The sequence below is a fragment of the Lissotriton helveticus genome, chromosome 1_1, assembly GCF_964261635.1.
Source record: "Lissotriton helveticus chromosome 1_1, aLisHel1.1, whole genome shotgun sequence".
In the NCBI taxonomy this organism is placed as follows: domain Eukaryota; kingdom Metazoa; phylum Chordata; class Amphibia; order Caudata; family Salamandridae; genus Lissotriton; species Lissotriton helveticus.
In genome coordinates, this window is record NC_136057.1 from 744,912,718 (window position 1) to 744,933,242 (window position 20,525).

At 44.0% G+C, this 20,525-nt stretch overlaps 1 protein-coding gene across 4 annotated transcripts in view; it reads left to right on the top strand.

The window, feature by feature from the left end:
* Positions 1–11,809, top strand: part of TWF1 (twinfilin actin binding protein 1) — a 251,500-nt gene extending 239,691 nt beyond the window's left edge. For all 4 annotated transcript variants that reach the window (XM_078674280.1, XM_078674278.1, XM_078674281.1 and 1 more), the window contains one exon: positions 9,324–11,809. In XM_078674280.1, coding sequence (XP_078530406.1) covers positions 9,324–9,494 — 171 coding nt within the window. In that variant the 3' untranslated portion in view covers positions 9,495–11,809. The remainder of the gene's footprint in view (positions 1–9,323) is intronic.
* Positions 11,810–20,525: the final 8,716 nt, after the last annotated feature.

Sequence of the window (20,525 nt, forward strand, 5' to 3'; positions counted from 1 at the left end):
ATGAGAAGGCAGCATTGGCCGGAGTCTAGTGACTTGTGGATGTCGTCTGTGATGTTGAGGATCACCGTCTCACTGCTAAAACCTTTTCCGAACACCGATTGGTGAGGGTCAAGAATGTTGATGTTGTCCGTGTTCTGGCGGCTGATTTATGGAACTCCCTCCCTGTACACATCCGTGCCCTGGATAGCCTTACTCTTTTCAGACGCGCCATTAAAACTCACCTGTTCGCTTCTGTTAATTGATCTTTCTTCTTTTCAGCTCTGACCTGTTGTGTTGTGGTATCTGATCAGGCGCCAGGACGCCCCTTCGCTGGGGCAGCTGTGCGCCGAATAAAAGTTATTAACATAACATAACATAACATGTGTTGAGTTAGCTGTGAGAGGACGCATTTCTCCAGGATTTTGGATGGAGGGGGAGATTGGAGACTGGTCTGAAGTTGTTCAGGTCCGTGCAATAAAGGCCTGTTTTTTTTAGTAGTGGCGTGACTGTGCCAACTTTGAGGCAATCAGGTATAGTGCCAGATTGTAGGGAGCTGTTGATGATTCTGCACCAGAAGGGAGCTATGGAGAGTTTGAGATTTTTGGTCAGTTGAGTAGGTATAGGGTCTAGCAGGTGAGAGGCGGATTTGGAGGTTGAGATTAGCTTGATAATCTCGGCTTCCATGATGGGAGCGAAGGCCTTCCATGTAGTTGCGTTGTGAAGACATGTGCTTTCTATAGTATCTAGGGGCAGGATTTCGCTGTCTAGATCGTTGCTGGTGTCTAGCAAATGTTCAATCTTGGTGATTTTTTCTTCGGAGAAGATGGCGACATTTTTGCAGAGTTCCGTGGAAGGCCTGTATGAAAGTTGTCGTGGGCTTAGTGGTTTGTAGCTTGATGATTTTAAATAGTTCATTAGGCCTGTTTTTTGCATTGTCTGTGGATCAGCTAGCTCACAGTGCCACTATGAGCCTCTCTTACCAGGGAGCGAATAGTTTCTGGCCACTAGCGAACATGTCAACCCTGACCCCTCATGGATCATGTAAACAGTACAGTACTTTTCGCTTAGTCACACTTGCTCTCAGAGATATATACAGAATAAACGACGGGGACTATTTCAATAAGCATTTATCACACCAGCGTCATTCTAGTATAAAATATGTCAGCTGCAACAACCATTAGACCAACAATTCCCTTGGAGCTTTTCTGTGATCACTGGATCGTCTGTTCCAGTTTCAAGTCTGAAGTCACAGCATTGAACCTTTCCTCTCTGTCTTTCACCACAAAAAGTCTTTGGATGAATATTGTATAGAGGTATGGTTTTTCCTTTTTTAGCTTCTTCATTCTTTCCAATTACCAGGACCCATATCTCGGGTAGTTTATGCAATCAAACTTGTGAAACACAATAATCAGTGAATCAACAGTCTTCACGTGTAACTCCTAATCACCTTCCTGATTAACATGTACCAAGTTTTTCACTAGAGCTCTCATGTGTAAAACATTTCCCCAGTACATGCAAAGTTCAGATTTTTCGTTGCATTCTTTGACAAACTCTGCGAACTTGGTTTTCGGATTTTGAACTGAGTGTATTGAACATTGCTTGGCTTTGCATTGTCTTTTGAATGAAGTGCACCCTGTGCCTTGTTCACTTTTGAGATAAGATATGCAAAACCTAATTTGTCATTCTTGTTCCAGAAATCATTCCAATGCAGTGTTTCTATAGCCTCATATATTATGAGCATGCATTGTAACAAACAAACATAATGAGTTTTGCTCAATACTAATTGGACAGGTTTGCTTCCAAGATGTCAGCCTCAGTAAGTGCATTGTCCCATCCACTGAGATAACTTCCTGCACACCGCAACACAACTTTTGTCATGTGGAAAATGCCCATCATTGGATAAAGACCATCAAATTCTACTGGATTGCTCATAAAAATGTCAGCTACTATATGGAAAACACTTTCATCACAGAAAATTGGCAGGATACGCTATTCTTCTGGCTGAGCACGCACATTTTGGACAATTTTTAGAGTTGTGTATACTGTTGCCTAGTTTGTGACTGGAGATGGTATTACTGGGAAAAACCTAACCGTCTTCAGTGGGACAGTATTCTTTTAGATCAGAGCATGACTTCCAGCCCACAGAGGAACTGGCTTTTCTTCATTCTTCAGTCAGCACCGAATAAGCGGTATGATAAAATCAGTTAAATCAGCTTGGCGGACTGCAGCATCAGGTAGAAGAGGATTCATGTCCTCAGCCTCTTTGAAACTGTCTGGTAGACTGGGATGTGTTGCTGGCTTGTAGTGATTTTGCAGGTGTTGGCAAGGCAGCTGGTTTATAAGTTTGCAACTTTGTTTGTTTATGCCTACAGCTTACACAGCTTGTTTTCCTGCAGCTACTTCATTGGTACAGTCTTGATAAAGCACCATGGCAGTATCATGTGTGCTGGTTGTTCCAGCGAAGAAGAGCTGTCTTCAAAATCAAAATTATCAAGAGCAGCAATTGTAAATCCTTTCTTGGTAAAGTGACTTGGAAGTGGCGTTTTGTCAGATTCACAAGATTTTACAGTATGAGCTGCTAACTGTTTCCTGCTCTGTACTATGTCTTTATAACTTGTTGATACTCCAATCCGATTCACTGAAACTATTAGCTCTCTACTTTTGCACTTGTCATAGATTGCGAGGGCAGTTATAATGCGTAACTGAGTTTTCTTTTTGCCGTGATATAATTCATAAAACATGATTTGGGAAAGACAATATATTTGCACAGCATAAGTCTGTCGGTTCATGCGATTGTCTTCCACTTCTTCACTTATATCTTCAAAGCTATCATCAATGTTGTCTGCTTCTGTTCTGAACTCAAGAACTTAAGTTTGTTACAGTTTTGATTTGCTGATATTAAACAATGATGTAAAAAAATTTAAGACAAAATCAGGCATTCTTGTTGACTCCCATGATTTGTGGAGCTCATGGACATCACTAAATTTGTTATTAAGTCCAAAATATAACTTTTTCAGGACGTTTCCTAAAATGGTTCATGCTGATTTCACTGCATCCTCTGACCTTATTTTGGCAGCAAGAACTTGAGGAGTCAAATCGGTGAGAACACCATGAGTGGCTCATTCTTTTTGTTAGACTGACAAAAATGAATTCTGTCATTGTACATTCTCACCATAAAAATCTACATTTCATTATTACATTATACAGTCTCATCAATGTTGACCATTATTTCTCTTATCTCACTGAGTGTGAACCCATAGCCAGCACTCAAGAGTGGCTTTCAATCTTCATTTTCTGTTTCAAAGAGTGCAAACTTAACTGAAGGCTGGTGGTTACGTTGCTGCTTGGCGCTCATTGTACATTCATATTTTTGAATTAATGCACTCATGCAGTTCAGGTGGGCATACAAATCCACTGCAAATACATTCACCTTGCTGTTTAGATCGGCTACTCGGCTGAAAACTTCATCATTTAAGAAACAAGCTGCAAATAAAAATGTATTAGCCCTTTGAGACTCACATAATCTGTACTTTCTTCTTTCGTCAATTCATTTGACCCTTGTTATGGCCTTTCTGATCTGTTGTTGGAGGTGGACGAGGGGTAGCCATCAATCTTCTAAGAGCATTGGGTTTGGTCGTCGTCGCTTTCTCAGAAGACTTGGATTCTTGTTGTGATTCACTGTGATTCACTGTTTTTTGCAATTTTTGGTTCCAGGCTCTTTTCCCTTTGTAAATGACTAGTAGCACTTGTTGTTACAAAGATAAAATATTTGATCCTCTTCGCCCATCAGTATAAATCTTTTGTGAACTTTGTCTTGCCGTATTTCTGCAGCATCTCAAACTCTCTTCTGTCCAGCCGCAATTGATGTTAGTTTGCTTTTCTTTTGGATTAGTTTGGCATATGACACATTTTTCTTTGTTCAAGGAGTCCTCAGATTTTGTAATTAGCATCCCTCTGACAGTAGGAAAGGATCCTCTGCTACAACCTGCTTCACTCATGTTTCCAAATTTGAATCAACGGAAAACCTGAAACAAAAACAATATTAAAATAAATTACCAATATGATGGCAGAAACACATAATTATAGAGTCGCCATTTTTAGAAAATTGCGGAAGAGTTGCTCTGATGAGTTATTTTCTCTCATTAGAAGACTACTTGACACCCAATACGTATGTTTTGCCACCAAAATGAAATATATAGATCTCATGGTTCCTGAAATATTACATCATCACTGCAACACATCCGCCATTCTTAAAAATGTTGTCCATAAAAATTTGGCCCGGATTATTAAGGTCTACGCATGGTAAATTACTTCTCTAATGATATAAAAACACAAATCAAAAATTAAAATCTCTGGACAACAATTTTTTTACTGAGGTATATCAAGGGGCTGGGACTATTACAGGTATTCAAGAACTTTGTAGCATTCTCGAATGGCTATATAAAGAGAGAAAACTAATGAATGCACTGGGTGTTAGTGTGCCTCTTATTAAGCACTATGATTCCCTGATAGAGAGGCAGAGAAAATAACTGCACCCCCAAGTTAAATAGGGGACACGAAAAAGGCTTCAGTGTTAATTTGACCAGAACACTCTATAATTGTAGCCGCCTTGTTACAAAAACAATTTAAGGTTCACTTCAAAATATGCCCTACCAGTGGCTGCATTTGTCATGTCATTCATACAAATTAAATATTTTATCACTTAAATAGTGGATTGTGTTCCCATTGCCTCTGTCAAACACCTGTTCAAACATTTACATTGTCCACTGGTACTCTCATTGCCGTTTGTTGGCATGCCCTCTCGTCGCATAGTAACACCAAGTAACTATGAAGAAAGGACTGTGATGCAGTGGTCACTGAATACCGCAACCAAACAAAGCAGCCATCTTTGACTTACCATTTTTCTTGCATTTTAAAATAAATGGCAGCAATCTTGCCAGACCAATATGCTACCACTCTATTGTTTTAAAAGTTCTGTTTTGATTTTTTTTTTAAACTGTCAGTCACAAGATAATTGTTAATACAAATATTTTCCAAAATGTATGCTGTGTAACAAACCAAAATCATGGCAGATTTATTTTGGGGATTGTTGGATTTAACTATCTGTTTTGGTGAAGCCTATTCACATGTTAAAATCCAACAACAGTACCTGTGACCATACTTACTGAGACTCAGGCCAACGTTTACCAGCCCTTTGTGCCTGGGTTGTGCCACTTTTATAAAACAAACCCAGCACAAATTGTTGGGTGGGATTTCCTATCCAACACAAATCAGGATTTGCATTGGATAGTATACCAAAGTAACACAAAGTTGCTGCTTGTACTACTTTGCATTCCTTTGCATCAAAGGTAATTCCATGGGTGGTGCATGGGCATTCCCAAGCAAACACCCATCGATTTTGAAGCATCTTCCTATCTACCAACATTGATAGACAGGAATTTGCCCCGGAATCTTACACCTCCTTGATGCAGGTGTGATGAGGATAAATGTAATCATTTCTCTTTGTTTTTCCAACGTTGTATGTGCGCTGCATTGTGCAGCACATATACGAAGTGAGAATAACCTTAAGTTAAAGTTTTTGTACTGCAAGGTAATCCTTCCAGTACAAAACCTATGCTTCAGGGATCGCACACACTATTGCACCAGTGTGTGTGTTTTGGCACATGTTTGCCAGATGTATGCCAGAGCATAGGTAGAGTAAAAATACACCATATCTTTGTAGATATGGCACATTTGTTATGTCTCCCTTCAAAGCAAGGCAATGTAGTGCTGCCTTGCGTAAAAAATACTAAATGTATTTATTTATAACATTTTATATAGCGCGAACCCGACCCAAGAGGGTATCAGATCGCTTTACATTTAGGATTGTTGCGTTACAAGTTAAATCAGATACAAGAGCATAGTAAGGTACAGTACACATAAACAATGTTTCAGTAATTCGTAGGAGGGAGGGAAGGAAGGAGCAATAGCGGGGAGACGAGGAGGAACTATGCCCAATGTCCGGCTGGGTAGGTGACGGTTAAGAAGGAAACCAGGGCCAATCTCCTCATTAGCTGTCAAGCAGCTCCACCGGTCATCAGCCATGTTGCTCAGGTCTCAGCATTCAGGAAAAAACTGTTTTTAGTTTATTTGATTTGCGACAGTTATATAGCGCTATCTAGACCCGGTGGTATTAGAGTGCTAAACCAGGGGAACGTTGCATTAGAAGGTACATCAAAAGGATTATAAAGCGCTGGCTAGACCCGTAGGTATCAGAGCGCTATAACAGAGGAACATTGCATTACAAATTACATCAGTTACAATAACGTAGTAAGGTACAGTAAACAAACAACGAGGTTGAGAGAATTTATAAGAAAGGAGGGAAGGAAGGAGCCATAGCAGGGAGACGAGGAAGAACTCGGTTCAATGTCCGGCTGGGTAGGTGACGGTCAAGGGGAAACCAGGGCCAATCTCCTCATTAGTTGTCTAGCAACTCCATCTGGTATCAGCCATGTTGCTCAGGTCTCAGCGTTCGGGAAAAACAGTATAGAATAGGTATACAGGCTAAGAGGATAGAAGTAAAAGAAGAAGGTGGGGGAGGGCGTAAAAACAAGTCAGAGAGGGAGCTGAGACACAGCGGGGAGACAAGGTAAACTATGCCCAATGTTCGGCTGGGTAGGTGATGGTCAAGGGGGTGAACCGGGGCCAATCTCCTCTGCAGCTATTTAACAACTCCACCGGGCATCAGCCATGTTGCTCAGGACTCAGCGGTCAGGAAAAACAAGAATAATCAATTTTGAGTAGGTATATTAGCTACAGTTGCATAGTCAAACATAGAAATACCAAGCCCCCAATAGAAGATAGAGGAGAGGCCACCCTGCTGGGACTCCACGCTCAGGGAAACATCCCCGCTGGACGATGTTGCTGCTGAAATCCACGTGTAGGCAGAGATGGCGATGCTTGGTGTAGTCCAGCTCGGTATCGGAGAAGGAACTGGGGTCTGTCATAGTGGCTGCCGGAGAAACAAAGGCAGCGGAGGCCGCCATTTTAAAGTCACGCACGTAAGGACTGGGCCTATGTAGATCCCTGTGTAGGCGTAGATGAGGTGGATAGGTCTCCACCACGATGAGGCCCTGCTTGTGAGAGACCACAGACGGCCCGGATGCCAAGCTGGTGTCGAGAAGCGTGAGATAGAGGTAATGGGACTCAATCTTTCTCAGGAGGACAAGGACAAAATCACAGAGAGCTGCAGGAAGGTGAACAGTAACTCCCCTGTGCCCTCCACCGAGTAGTTCTTGCCAAGAGTAGAGAAAGTTAAGCTGTATTGTGCATGAGGGAGCCCCCCTGGGTGCACCGCTGAACCTCCTGCTGCTGCCTCTCAGCAGGCGCCATTTTGAAGTCAGACGTCTATACCAGTGTTCACTGAGCTCATTGCTAAATAGAGAAAGCACTAGTGAATTACGTCTGTATTGTGCTGAATTACGTCTGTATTGTGCACGGGGGAGCCCTCAGGGTGTACTGCTGAGCCTCCTGATGCCGCTCACAGCGGGCGCCATTTTGAAGTCAGGCATCTATACCAGTGCTCACCTATAGCATTGCGAAATGGAGAAGGTACTACTGAATTACATCCAAAGGGAGGGGGAACAGGACACCGGAGCCCCCCACTGCCCATACCGGTCATCAGGGGTCCCAGGATCATCAGAAGTGCCCTCACTCACCGTCTGTTATCCCTCGGTGAGTGAAGGCTACGGCGGTCACCACGTGCAGTCAGCGCCGCGTCCTCACTTTAAGGAGCGCATCTGCAGCAGGCAGGTCGGTGTTTCAAGAGGCGGACCAAGAGGTAGGGGGGGTACTGACCTCTTGAAGAAAAACTGAGGCTTTCATACAGCTCTGAGCGAGTTCTCATAGTTCCCTGGGCGCCATCTTCTCGGAATCAGAGGCAGGAACTTTGCGGTTCGATAACTCTGCGGAACCAAGTCTGAGAAGGGCGTTAAAAGGCTTCAGGTGATCCGTCGGAATTCCTGTAGCGGAATCTTTGATTGAGGTGGGATAACAGTGCGGCGGAACACCGCTCAAGAAATTGGAAAAAGGGCTCGCCACGGAGCCTCCGCTCCGAACAGCCATGTCAGATGCAGGCTCCTCATTTGGGCCTCAATCTCACTTACTACCTGTCAGAGGATCTCTCTCAATTTCAGTTTCACACTTGCTTACACATACACACACTCTCTTTTACATAAACTTACTCTCACTCACAAGCACGCACACAACATACATTTGAACCTATTTTTTCTTACTGCAACTGCTACCAGAGGTCCCATTCCAGCTAAGTGTACTCCATTTTTTATAATACAATAATAGTGAATAATATGACTATTCACAGTTTTAATATAATGAAAAACAGGCAGCAAATAAGAAATGAGGATCAGTCTCTGTTTTCTTGGCACTACCGTTAAGGCCAGCAGTCACAAAGGCAGTGGAAGGGGTTTCAAAAGGCAAGCTAGGGGACGCACCTCCTACCCATGGTGGTCCCTAAATGACGTCTGTGGATAAAATGTTACTTTTATCGCCATTAATTTTTAACATCCTTAGACTCTAGGTCATTTTTGATACCAGCCTCCCCTCAGCATCTTGAAAACCAACTAGCACTAAAAACTAGGCCTGGGGGAAATTTGTGTAATTTTGTTTGCAGAAATTACGCAAAATGTCCAAATAATTATGTGTTGTTACATGAAATGCTCACATTTACATTTTGCGCAGTTTTTTAGCTTCCTTATCTCCATTTTTGTTGCAACAACTAATTTGCAGCTACAGAAAATTGTGCATAACGCAAACAGCAGCTGTTCGCATTTGTTATATATTCACCTTCTCCCTGTGGTCCCGCAATAGAAATTTCATCTGCAGGAAGTCTCAGTTACAGGACGTGGAGTAAGGGCAGAATCTCAGGCATTTTGCATAAAAGTTGTAATGTGAAATGTTGGAAAGAACACAAGATAATGCTGGGATAAATACAATTTTGCCCGAGTCTACCTAAAGCGATCTACTGTCCACTACGTGCTTGAGCATTTGTAACTGTATGTGTAATGTATGAATTTGCTAGGATTAAAATACACATTCTAACTCGTGGTCTGGACGAACAGCATAAGAAAACCTGCACCATTTCCAGTGTCTCCCTATTGAATTGATGAATTGCTTGTACCATTTTCCTTCCCTCAAAATGTATGTACGTATAGTACTTTTTCGTACTACAGCGAATTGCTTCGTTGAACTTTAAAACAATAATCCTGGGTATTTTTCCAGTGAATAGCTTCTCTCTTGATTTAGGATATTCGTGCATTGTCCAGCTAATGCTTTTTCCATACCCACAGATTGAAATAGACAACGGAGAGGAGATAACCGCCGATTTTCTCTATGAAGAAGTTCACCCAAAGCAGCACGCGCACAAACAGACTTTCGCTAAACCAAAAGGACCAACTGGTAAAAGAGGAATTCGAAGGCTGATCCGGGGCCAGGAAGACAATGACACGGGGGACGACTGAGCGTTGTCTGTTACAGAAGCACTGCGAAATGTACGACTCCAACTTTGGTACTCAAGAACTGAATCATTCCAAATATTTTTCTAATTAGAACGGACCGCTTCCATGTCTTTTCGTCTTTTCAACTTAAATGTCTTTATAAAGCTCTGGGGAGTAAGATGATTTCATATGTTAAGTAGCACTCCATCATGCAGCAGTGTGTTTGGAATTGAGCGGTGGTCACCAGGAAGCAGCTGCCTAGATTTAAACCCAACCATTCACGAGTAAACATTGTGTCAGGCCAGGGGGGACCGTGGTCTCCCTTTCCTCTCCTTCTTCTATCCCAATCAGCCCACTCCTGCTTTTAACCCATTTGTAGGAGGAAGATTAACGAGGGAAGCAAGCCTCATTAATGCCCTCCCTGAGGAAGGCTGGTAAAAGTGGAGGTGGAGATACTGAGGTCGAAGTGACCAGTACCCGATGAACCCTCCACACTAGTTACTGGCCATCAACAGATACTGGGCAGGACTCCGGGAAAGCATGCTTGCCCCAGAGATACCCGGCCACTCCATATGGTTACGGCCATTCCTGCATATGGTTTCATGATTCTGAGCTCTTTACCGCACACATTCTCCACCTGCTCTCAGCACAGTAAAGCTTTGGGTTTTCCCGGGTGTGTCCCCACATATTTTATGACTTGTAACTGCTTCGTGGTATCTCCTCCTAGGAGATCACTCTTCACGACTCTGAATGAAGGCTTCGCTGTGTCAGTCTGCTCGTATTTTTAACACTAAATAGTGGCTTTTCTACCGCATTCGCTTCCATGTTTTAGCTGTCATTTTTAAGGCACTTATGGGCAAATTTAATTTGCAAAAAACATTCACTCCTGTAGGTTTATGTTTAGAGACTTACAAAGTATCAGGAATACTCACTATTCCTGAAGCACTCCTAGGCTGCTGTGAGTTGAGTACTCACACTCTTAAGCATTAACACGTTCATATATGTATGTATTTAATACTTACCAACTGACTTGTTTGTTTTTGCCAACTGTTCACGACATTCCAGTCATAGAATACTCATTCCCTGCCTCTTGAACCAATTTATTCACACGTAATATTACCCCCATGCGAGTGTAATATTAAGGAGGGAGTCAAATGATTCTACCTGAGTAAATTACAATTCTGCAGATTTAAAAAATGTATTTACATATGTGTAAAATGGCATGTGCGCACTTCAGTTGAATTTATGTGCACGCATGTTTTTGTGAATTAGGGTATTAATAAGAAGTTTTAATCACACTTTCAATCTGATTCTCTAAACTAGATGGCATTGTGTTAAAGGCGGCTTGAAAGTAAAACATTCCTAAAGGCTATTTCTATTTTAGAATAGCAAATGCCTGAAATACTACTGGTAAGGCAAGCGTTACATTATAATGTGTACACAGTGGTTAGATGTTTCTCACAGCCTTTCTGTTGTAGGATAATTTCTCGTGGCTCCTCCTTAGGTGTATAATTACTTGGCTAGGCTACACTGACTAGAAACTGGGGAAATGCGATTTTTAAAAATTAAGTTATGCTGTTAGACTTGATTGGATCCATGATTTTACCTAACTAAAGTAGCCGTGTCAAGAATCGTAAGGAATTATGAGAGGGTGCCTGTCCTAAAATATTCACAGAACCCCATTTTTCCAATTGTGCCTACATTGCCGGGGTTGATCCATGAAGCAAAGCTACAGGACTAACGTGTGCCGTGTAGGTGGAAGAAGACTATGGATGTTTTCCTTAAGTTTGATAAATAGACGATTGGATGTTCTATACTTTACCGGTCACCAATGTGCTATGGGTGATCTAAAGATCTGAGCAGCATGAATGCTTGGGAGTACAACCACAGAAAGGGATGCGTTTTATCACGTCTCTGTACCTGTGTCTGGATATGTATATGTGAGCTGAAAGAATTTAATCCCAGTGATTACTCGTTTTATGCAATGACTGTAGGTAAAAAAAACACTTTTTCTGAACTTGCTGCTTACTTAATTTTTAGATTTGTCAAACTGTAATTAATTTGAAATCAATTGTAGAAAGCAATGAGTTTACATTTATTAATGCAGTTTACCAGTGTGCAAATCAATTATGCAACCGTTTAAGCAAAGTACTATGTGTGTATGTTTAGTTCATTTTTTGAAGCCAGTAATGTCTTCAGTCTGAAACCATGTTGTTTAAATCTGCTCTATTAGATCGGCTGCTAAAATGAAGGTTCTTGACATATGTATAAGACTATGAATTAGTACTTTAAGGTGTTCCAAATTCATAAATCAGTTCAATAAATAATTTTCTTGTGCAGATTTACTTACTCAGTCTTTTATTTCTCATCATATAAGTATTTTTGCCATGCGTTCATGTAGTATAAAACGGCCATCAACAGATCAAATAAAATAATGGCTGCACTTCTGCTTATGTCCGCTACTCTTCAGAGTTTGAAAACTTCATAACATTGTTCCGAGGCATAGTATTAGGTTTGCCAGTGGTACAACCAGTGCTTCATTTTTTAAAAGAATAAGTGCTGATGCTCACAGTGCTGCTCAAAGCTGCAAAATGTCAGAGAAGCCGAACACCAAGGCTGCGTAGCCTTAATGCCACCTCATGCCTCTTTAATACACCACCAGACGACCCCTTCCACTTGATCTCACTCTTGCAGCTCCTCTTGTACCATTGCTATCTTTGTTTGTCACTGTTTTTTCCGTCCTCTTCCTCTTCTGTTTTTTCCCTCTTGCTTTGTGTCAACGTTTTACAATACCGGGATTGTCCTATCCCAATCCACAGACAGGAACCTGGAACTAATAGACAATTTGTTCCCCACTTTCAAAGAGCACCTCTCCAATTCACGGACCAACACTCATATCACCTCCAGTCGCACCAACCATGACCTCACAGCTACATACTCCTCAATCAGGGACACACCTACCACCCCTGACCTCGCATCTCCCACCCACAACCCCTCTATCCCAGTTCAGCACCAGACAGATGTAACACACGACTCAAACACAGACACAGATCGCTCCCCCTCATACACCACTCACACTCCCACCCCTTCTACCAACCCTCGGACCTCCACACATACCATCAACACCCCTCTCACACCTACAGCGGGCATTAACACTCCGCTCACCGCTGACAGCACAGCTCCCACCCACAACACACCTAACCTAGTCCAGCACTAGAACATCACGCACTTCGACAAATCACCCCCTTTATCCCCCCCCATTCTCAGTCCCCATTTCCCTCTAACCAACTACGCAGAACTCACCTCCCCTCTTAATTTAACCCCCCCTCCCCACAACAGGACCCTCATGGGCCCTCCTACTCTCAGCCCTCATTACCCTTCCCGCACCCTCACCACGACTAACATTCTCCCAGCCTACACTTTGTCCTCCCCGCCTACCATCAATGCCCTCACTCATACCACCAACCTCCTTCCTACTTCAGCCACACCCCTCCCGCCCAAAACCTCTCACCTCCCTAACACCATCCCGTACACCAACACAACGCAGACCTGCTCGACCACCAGCCCACTCTCCCACTTGCACACAAATTCCCTGGTCAGCCATTCACCTCTGTCCGCCACCCCCACCTCCAACACCTACCCCACGATGGACAACATCATGGCCACCCTCACTCAGATCAAAGAAGACATACACATCATCAAAGAACTACTCTCCACACACCCCCTACACCCCTCACCCACCCCCACCTCCCCTCCCAACTTGTCCCCTACCCCTCCGGCTGACTCCGTCACTCAACAAGCCCTACAACGGGCGTCAATCCCTGGTCATAGGCGCAGTATCTGCCCTCGTCCCCCTCATCGCCCCTGCAACCCCTCACACAAATACACCTCCCCGCACAACTTGTCCCCCACCCTCCCGATTAACTCTCTCACTCAACTCTCCCCCAACCTGACCTCAATCCCAGCTCGCAATTGCAACAGTCGCCCTCGTCGCACCCACAACTCAACTTCTGACCTCGACACACTCACCCTTCTCCGCTCCTATGACCCTGCCCCCCAAAATCACACAGCCCCCCAAAATCACACAACAACCCCACACCTCAACATTCCCACGATACACCCAAACCCCCTTAGACCCCCCCACACTAAACAGCAGATTCTCCATCCCCAATAATCTTAGAAAAGTCCCTCTCTCCCTAGAACCATCTACCACCCTCAATACACCCCGTCTCAAATGCACTCTCCTCAACTGCAGATCGGCCACGAAACACTCCGCCGCCATTGCTGATCTCCTCTTATCGCTGGACCTTGACCTAATCATCCTGACTGAAACGTGGCTAACTGAATCTTCGACACCTATAATGGACATTCTAGTTCCCCCCAACTACCACATTATCAGGCTCGACAGAGTAGGCAAAATAGGAGGTGGAATTGCGTGCATCTACAGGAACAACATCTCTGTTCAGAGAGTCAATTCCTGTGTAAAGAAGAAGGGGTATCCCCGACTAGAGTTCCTAATTCGGGATAGGTATACTATTTGAAAGAAAAGTAATTAGGAACTGGTTTTAAATAGAAGGTAAAGGAGGACAAATGACAGCAAGAACTATTGCAGAACAAAGTGTGTGATACAAAAATATGGCTTTTATTTTATTTTATTCAAATATTATTCTATACACAATATCGTTATTTTGTTACAGGTGATTATCGTGTGCATGCCTCCACTATACATGTGACTATCAGTCTACATATACATATACTTATTATTACATCCTATACACATTTCAAGGTAGTTAATTTAGACTTGAAGGTTGTGTGGAAGATTGTTTCAGCACACTATACATAAAAACATGGCTAAATATGACATCTACGCGCGTTTCGGCTGGGGGCCTTCATCAGGGAGCCATGTGAGTATCCAAATGGACCTGGGTAAATAAATGATGCTGGTTCTCACAGAAGGATAGAGAGATCTTGACCTGTGGGGAGTATATCTTTGAGACGTGGGCGCTGTATTGTAGGTTATTTTGTGTGTTTTATTTCTCTTTCAGTCGGTGTCCTGCTATCTAACGGCAGACTTCGAATTTGGAACTGCTGTAGATTTAATTCATAGGTGCTCTAGGGTAGATCTCTGAGCGTTTCTTGTAGCGCTGACTATCTTTAGCTTCCGTCTACTGCGTTTACGTTGGGGGTCTATAGGTTTCTAGGGTTTAGCCGATGGATGCCGTCATGTTGGTGACGGTGCGAGGACAATCTGATGGTTGTCTTTTCTTAGCTTTCCGATTGGGGGGTCTGGCGGCGTCTAACCATATAGAGCCAGGGATCGAAACGGCTAAATGGAGCCGGCTGTATGTAAACCCTTGCGGTCAATTTCAAAAGTGGGCACGTCTTTAGCTTCCGTCCACTGTATTTACACTGGGGGTCTATAGGTTTCTGCGGTTTAGTCGACGGATGCCGTCATGTTAGTGGCGGTGCGAAGGCAATCTGATGGTTGTCTCTTCTTCGCTTTCCGATTGGGGGGTCTGCCGGCGTCTAAACACGTAGAGCCAGGGATCGAAACCCTAGAAACCTATAGACCCCTCCCCACAGGTCAAGATCTCTCTATCCTTCTGTGAGAACCAGCATCATTTATTTACCCAGGTCCATTTGGATACTCACATGGCTCCCTGATGAAGGCCCCCAGCCGAAACGCGCGTAGATGTCATATTTAGCCATGTTTTTATGTATAGTGTGCTGAAACAATCTTCCACACAACCTTCAAGTCTAAATTAACTACCTTGAAATGTGTATAGGATGTAATAATAAGTATATGTATATGTAGACTGATAGTCACATGTATAGTGGAGGCATGCACACGATAATCACCTGTAACAAAATAACGATATTGTGTATAGAATAATATTTGAATAAAATAAAATAAAAGCCATATTTTTGTATCACACACTTTGTTCTGCAATAGTTCTTGCTGTCATTTGTCCTCCTTTACCTTCTATTTAAAACCAGTTCCTAATTACTTTTCTTTCAAACAGAGAGTCAATTCCACCTCCCTACCATCCTCAACATCCTGGGAATACATCTGCCTTGACATTATTAGTGAGGGCAAACCGATATGCTCGCTTCACAGCATTTACCACCCACCCAAGGACAACTTCACCTTTTCCCAACAAATCATGGATATGATCTCAACCAATTCCGGAAGGCAGCTCACCCAAATATATCTTGGTGACTTCAACCTCCACTGGAACGATCGCAATGACGCGGTGGTAAATAGTCTTAAAAACTTCCTCGATGCCCTTAACCTCACCCAAATATGCAACAGCCCGACCCACGAGAAAGGTTCTATCCTCGACCTGATCATCTCCAAAGAGGACTCTATCCAACTCGAGTCCATCCAACCCTGTGACTGGTCAGACCATCATACTGTCACATTCTTTATCAATGAAAAAGTTAAAGTTAACCCGGCTCAACTCTCCAAGCCCAAAGTCTGGAAAAGAGACTTGAAAAAACTCAAAGCAGGAAGTTTGCCCCCTAATAGTTGCAACCTCCTACTCCCACCGACAGGCGCTACGGACGTTCAAACCCTGACTGACCATTATCTCAACGCTATGACCTCAATAATTAATGAGGCTGCACCTATGCAGCTAAAAAAAGCTTCTACTAAAATCTCCAATCCATGGTACGACGGGAGTCTCAATGAGGATAGACGAGACATGCGACTGGCAGAGCGTACCTGGAGATCAGCTCCCTCTGCAATGCACCTAAAAGATCTGAAGAAAAAGAGAAACGCCTACTTCAGGAAAATAAAACGCTCAAAATCAGACTTCTTCAGCCTCCAGCTCGACCAAGCAAAAAACCGCCCGAGAAAATTGTTTGAGCTAATTAGAACACAATCCAAGGATCAACCCCAACCACTCAACACTGGGCGTGAGGCACCCTCCTGTGAAGACTTCGCTGCTTTCTTTATCCAGAAAACTGACAACATAAAGCGAGATCTCCTCATTGATGCAAGCCTCTACTCCAAACCCCAGTGCCTAGCACCCACTGAACCAAAAAACAATGCTACTTGGTCAACCTTTGGCACATACTCGGAAGAAGAAATTGGCAAACTGCTCAGCACCCTGAAACCATCCAATCACCTTACGGACCCCCTTCCTGCTAACGCAGTAAAAGACTTTACCCCTTTGCTGCTCCCTCTCTGGACTACAATTATCAACAGTTCTCTCCAACAAGGAAGCATACCTGATTCCCTCAAAGTTGGCCAGGTCACACCTCTTCTAAAGAAACCTACAGCCGACCCCTCTGATCTCAACAATTACCGTCCCATTACCAATATTCCCACTCTCGCCAAACTGCTGGAAAAATGTGCGCAACTACAATTGACTAAACACATTGAACAATTTGATCTCCTTAACCCTCACCAGTCAGGCTTCCGAGCAGGACACAGTACAGAAACTGCTATGACCCACATAATTGACGACGCACTTCAAATGCTAGACCAAAACGAGACCTGCCTCCTCATCCTCCTTGATCTCTCTTCAGCATTCGACACCGTTAAACATGAGAACTTACTAGAACTACTAAACGCTAGAATGGGTCTATCTGGAACTGTTCTAAAGTGGTTCACTTCCTTTCTTCACAACAGGTCGCAGAAATTCAAGAGCAACAACCTGATGTCCTCGCCAATACCCGTAACGCTAGGCGTCCCCCAAGGATCCTCTCTATCCCCAACTCTGTTCAACCTAGTCATGGAACCGCTCACCACCTTGCTACAAGCATCCAATGTACACTTTCACATGTACGCCGATGACACCCAACTTTATCTCAAATTACAGTCCCCCAAAGACATCTTGCTCCTGAACTCAACGATCAGATGCACCCAATCCTGGCTTGCCGATAATCATCTCAAACTCAATGCCCTGAAAACAGAGTTCCTTCTGATTTCACCTCCAGCGAAGATCTCCACCACTCAAACTTGGCTTAAACACCTAACCGCACTCAATGTCCAACCGACCATCGTGGACTCAGCAAAATCTTTAGGCATAACACTCGACACCAATCTCAACATGCAGCAACATATCAGCAAGGCAACAAAGGGAGCGAACTTCCAGATCAATACTCTGACGAAACTTAAACCCTTCCTCCCAGCCTAAGACTTCCAAACCGCAGTACAAGCGCTAGTCATCCCTCGAATTGAATACGGCAGCATCGCCCTCTGCGGACTCCCACTAACTACAACCGCACCCCTGAGAGCTTCTCTAAACGCTGCAGCGAGACTCATCACTGGGTCAAAAAAGCACTCCCATATTACCCCTGACTTGAAATCCCTGAACTGGCTGCCTTTTGAAGCCAGAATACACCTGAAAATCGCCTGCATGACACACAAGGCGGTACACCTAAACTCACCCGGATACCTCGCTCAGAAACTGACAATCTCTGGCGGAGTTAGAAACACTAGAGGCACAAACAATCTTCTGCTGAAACCTCGAAGATTCCGGAAGGAAAAAACATATAAGCGCTCCTTCTCAGGAATGGCGCCTAGGATCTGGAACTCACTCCCGCCCGAAATCAGGCTTATCTCTTCCACTACACTCTTTAAAAATGAAGTAAAAGCTATCCTCATGGCAAAATACACTTGAGCTTTTATCTCAGACACTGTTAATACTCTGCATCGATTTGTACTACATGTGTCACCCCTTTGATTATTTATATTAGCTGTTTTATTACTCACATGACTGGCTTTGTAGCCACCCAGTTTTACTGTTTTGACCTATTGATTTATCTGTCTGACTATACTCCCTCATGTACTACTCTTTGTAATTGTAAAGCGCTCTGATATCTGCGAAGATCTTGTCCGCTCTATATGAAACTTTCAAACTAAAATAAAATAAACGTGTGAGGAGTTAAAACAAGTGCTGGTCCCCAAAAACGAATTAAGTACTGGCACATTACCCCTTTAGGCTATGCATATCATAAATAAATTCTGAGGGCCGAGACTCCCCAGCCTATGGATTCCCAGAGTGTTCTTTCATCAATGTCCATCAAACACCACAGAGAGAATGGGGGTGAAAGGGAGGAAACGAGAGAGAGGGAGATCAGAAGACCGGGATATGGCTGACAAGAACCCTGCACCGTGTGCCGAGGCATCCCTTCTAAAGCCTACACATATTTCGCCCTTAGTACAGCAGTGATGGTGCAATAAAGGTAGCAGAAACATATCTGTGCTTTATTGTGCGTTAAAAAACTCCAGTAACATTGGAATGTTGACTGTGGTGTTACGGTTGAGAAACAATTTTATCTTGTGGCGCAGATGTCTAGCAAAGCCCCTTGCGATTGGCATCTTGAATAGTCCTGCACAGACAGGTTCACATCTGCTGCTGAATAATTTGTGCTCTCACATAACATGACCATGTCCTGCTTTTCAGAAGAACTTCAGACTGGTAAACTAGGACTGCACCAGAATACTGCAGACAGAGTCCGTGCACAAGTCTAGCTGAGCAGCACGTTGCATTCTGGAACTTGTAGTGATTTGCCATTAGAGATGCAGGCCTACACATATCGTGATGCAAAGTGCTGTTGGCTACAAAGCCTGTTCTATTTGAAGCTGCTGCACACGACATGGGCCCTGGGGCTGCTGTGCAGACACACTGTGTAACATTCTGCAGGACAAGGGACACCTTGCTGATTTTTTAAATTGCACAAAAAAAACGCATATTTGTTTCTGTTAATTTGAGACACCTTCCATCATTTCCACGCCATTCAGCATCCATTTACTCTGATCAGTGAAACATATTCTCCCTTGCACCACTGACTGTATCTAGGATTTGTTACCGAAAAATCAACCTCAATCAAGCCTCTAGCGTGAAAGCATAACTTACAACTCTTGCTATTAAATTTGGGGGTCTGTGAGCGGGATGGATGAAGGCAAGGACGCAGGTTCTTTGTGTTCAGGTGTTTTATTTAAACTTAACAAAAGTTTCCGTCGTCTCGAACTGGGGCGTTAATACGGTAGAGAGGATTCTGGTTCGTCGTCTGGTAGCGGACAGCTATTTGGGCTTCGACGTCGTCTCTCCAGGTTGGCTCCTCCCAAGGCCAGGCCCCAAAAGAAAAACGAAAGGTACAGTCAGGAAATGCACTCTTTCCTAACTCAATAAAGGGAAGGGAGTGAGGCACACGGTGCGATATATACAGATGCACACAGTGAGGGCAGTGTACGGGAGGGAACGCTGTGTGCTCAAGAGAGGGAGTATGGTGAGGGGATCGCTTCACACTCTTCTCCCCGCCCAGCCTGCTATACGTGCTCGTACCTGGGTAAGCCACTCTTCTCCTGAAGAGGGGCTGGGCGGTGCGTGTATCCGTTGGCCACCTGGCTCCTCTCGTCTCCCGCTCAGGATCGCTGTACTCGGACTCTGCTGGGGTTCTTGCTCCGCGCCGGTCGACTCCGCAAACGCCGTCTCCTCCTCCGCTTCAACTTCGCTTCCTCCTAGTGGCTCGCACACTCCTCCAATGGGCGTCCAGGCTTTCAAGTCGTCTTCTCCAGTGACGTCAGCGAATGGGGCCGGAATCCCCGCCAACTCCGCCCAGTTAAAGTAACAGGGCTCCGAGTCTGGTGCCGGTCTAATGCATGGAGGTTGAATGGGCGGGGAACACTGTGGAAAAATAGACGGGGAAGGCGTGAGACCGGGTTTACAAGGCTGTAATATCTGTCTCAGTCCTACTGACCCCCCTTCCCCGTCACAGGGTTCTCTAGTTCGCAGATGTAGGTACCTTTGACAAAAAGGGACCCTTGCATCTAGTCAGGGTAAGGGGTACACTCCTACAATTAACCCTGCTCCGCCCACTTGGTAGCTTGGCACGAGCAGACCGGCCTATCCCAGAGGCAGTGTGTAAAGCATTTGTGAATACATAGAGAAGTCAAGTGACAACACTACAGATGGACACCACACAAGTTCTATATTAAAAATAAGTATCTTTTATATAGATTTAACAAAAGACCATAAACAACAAAAATCCCCAATACTGTGCTTAAAATGGTAGAATTAGCTTAGTGGTCTTTAGATCTTA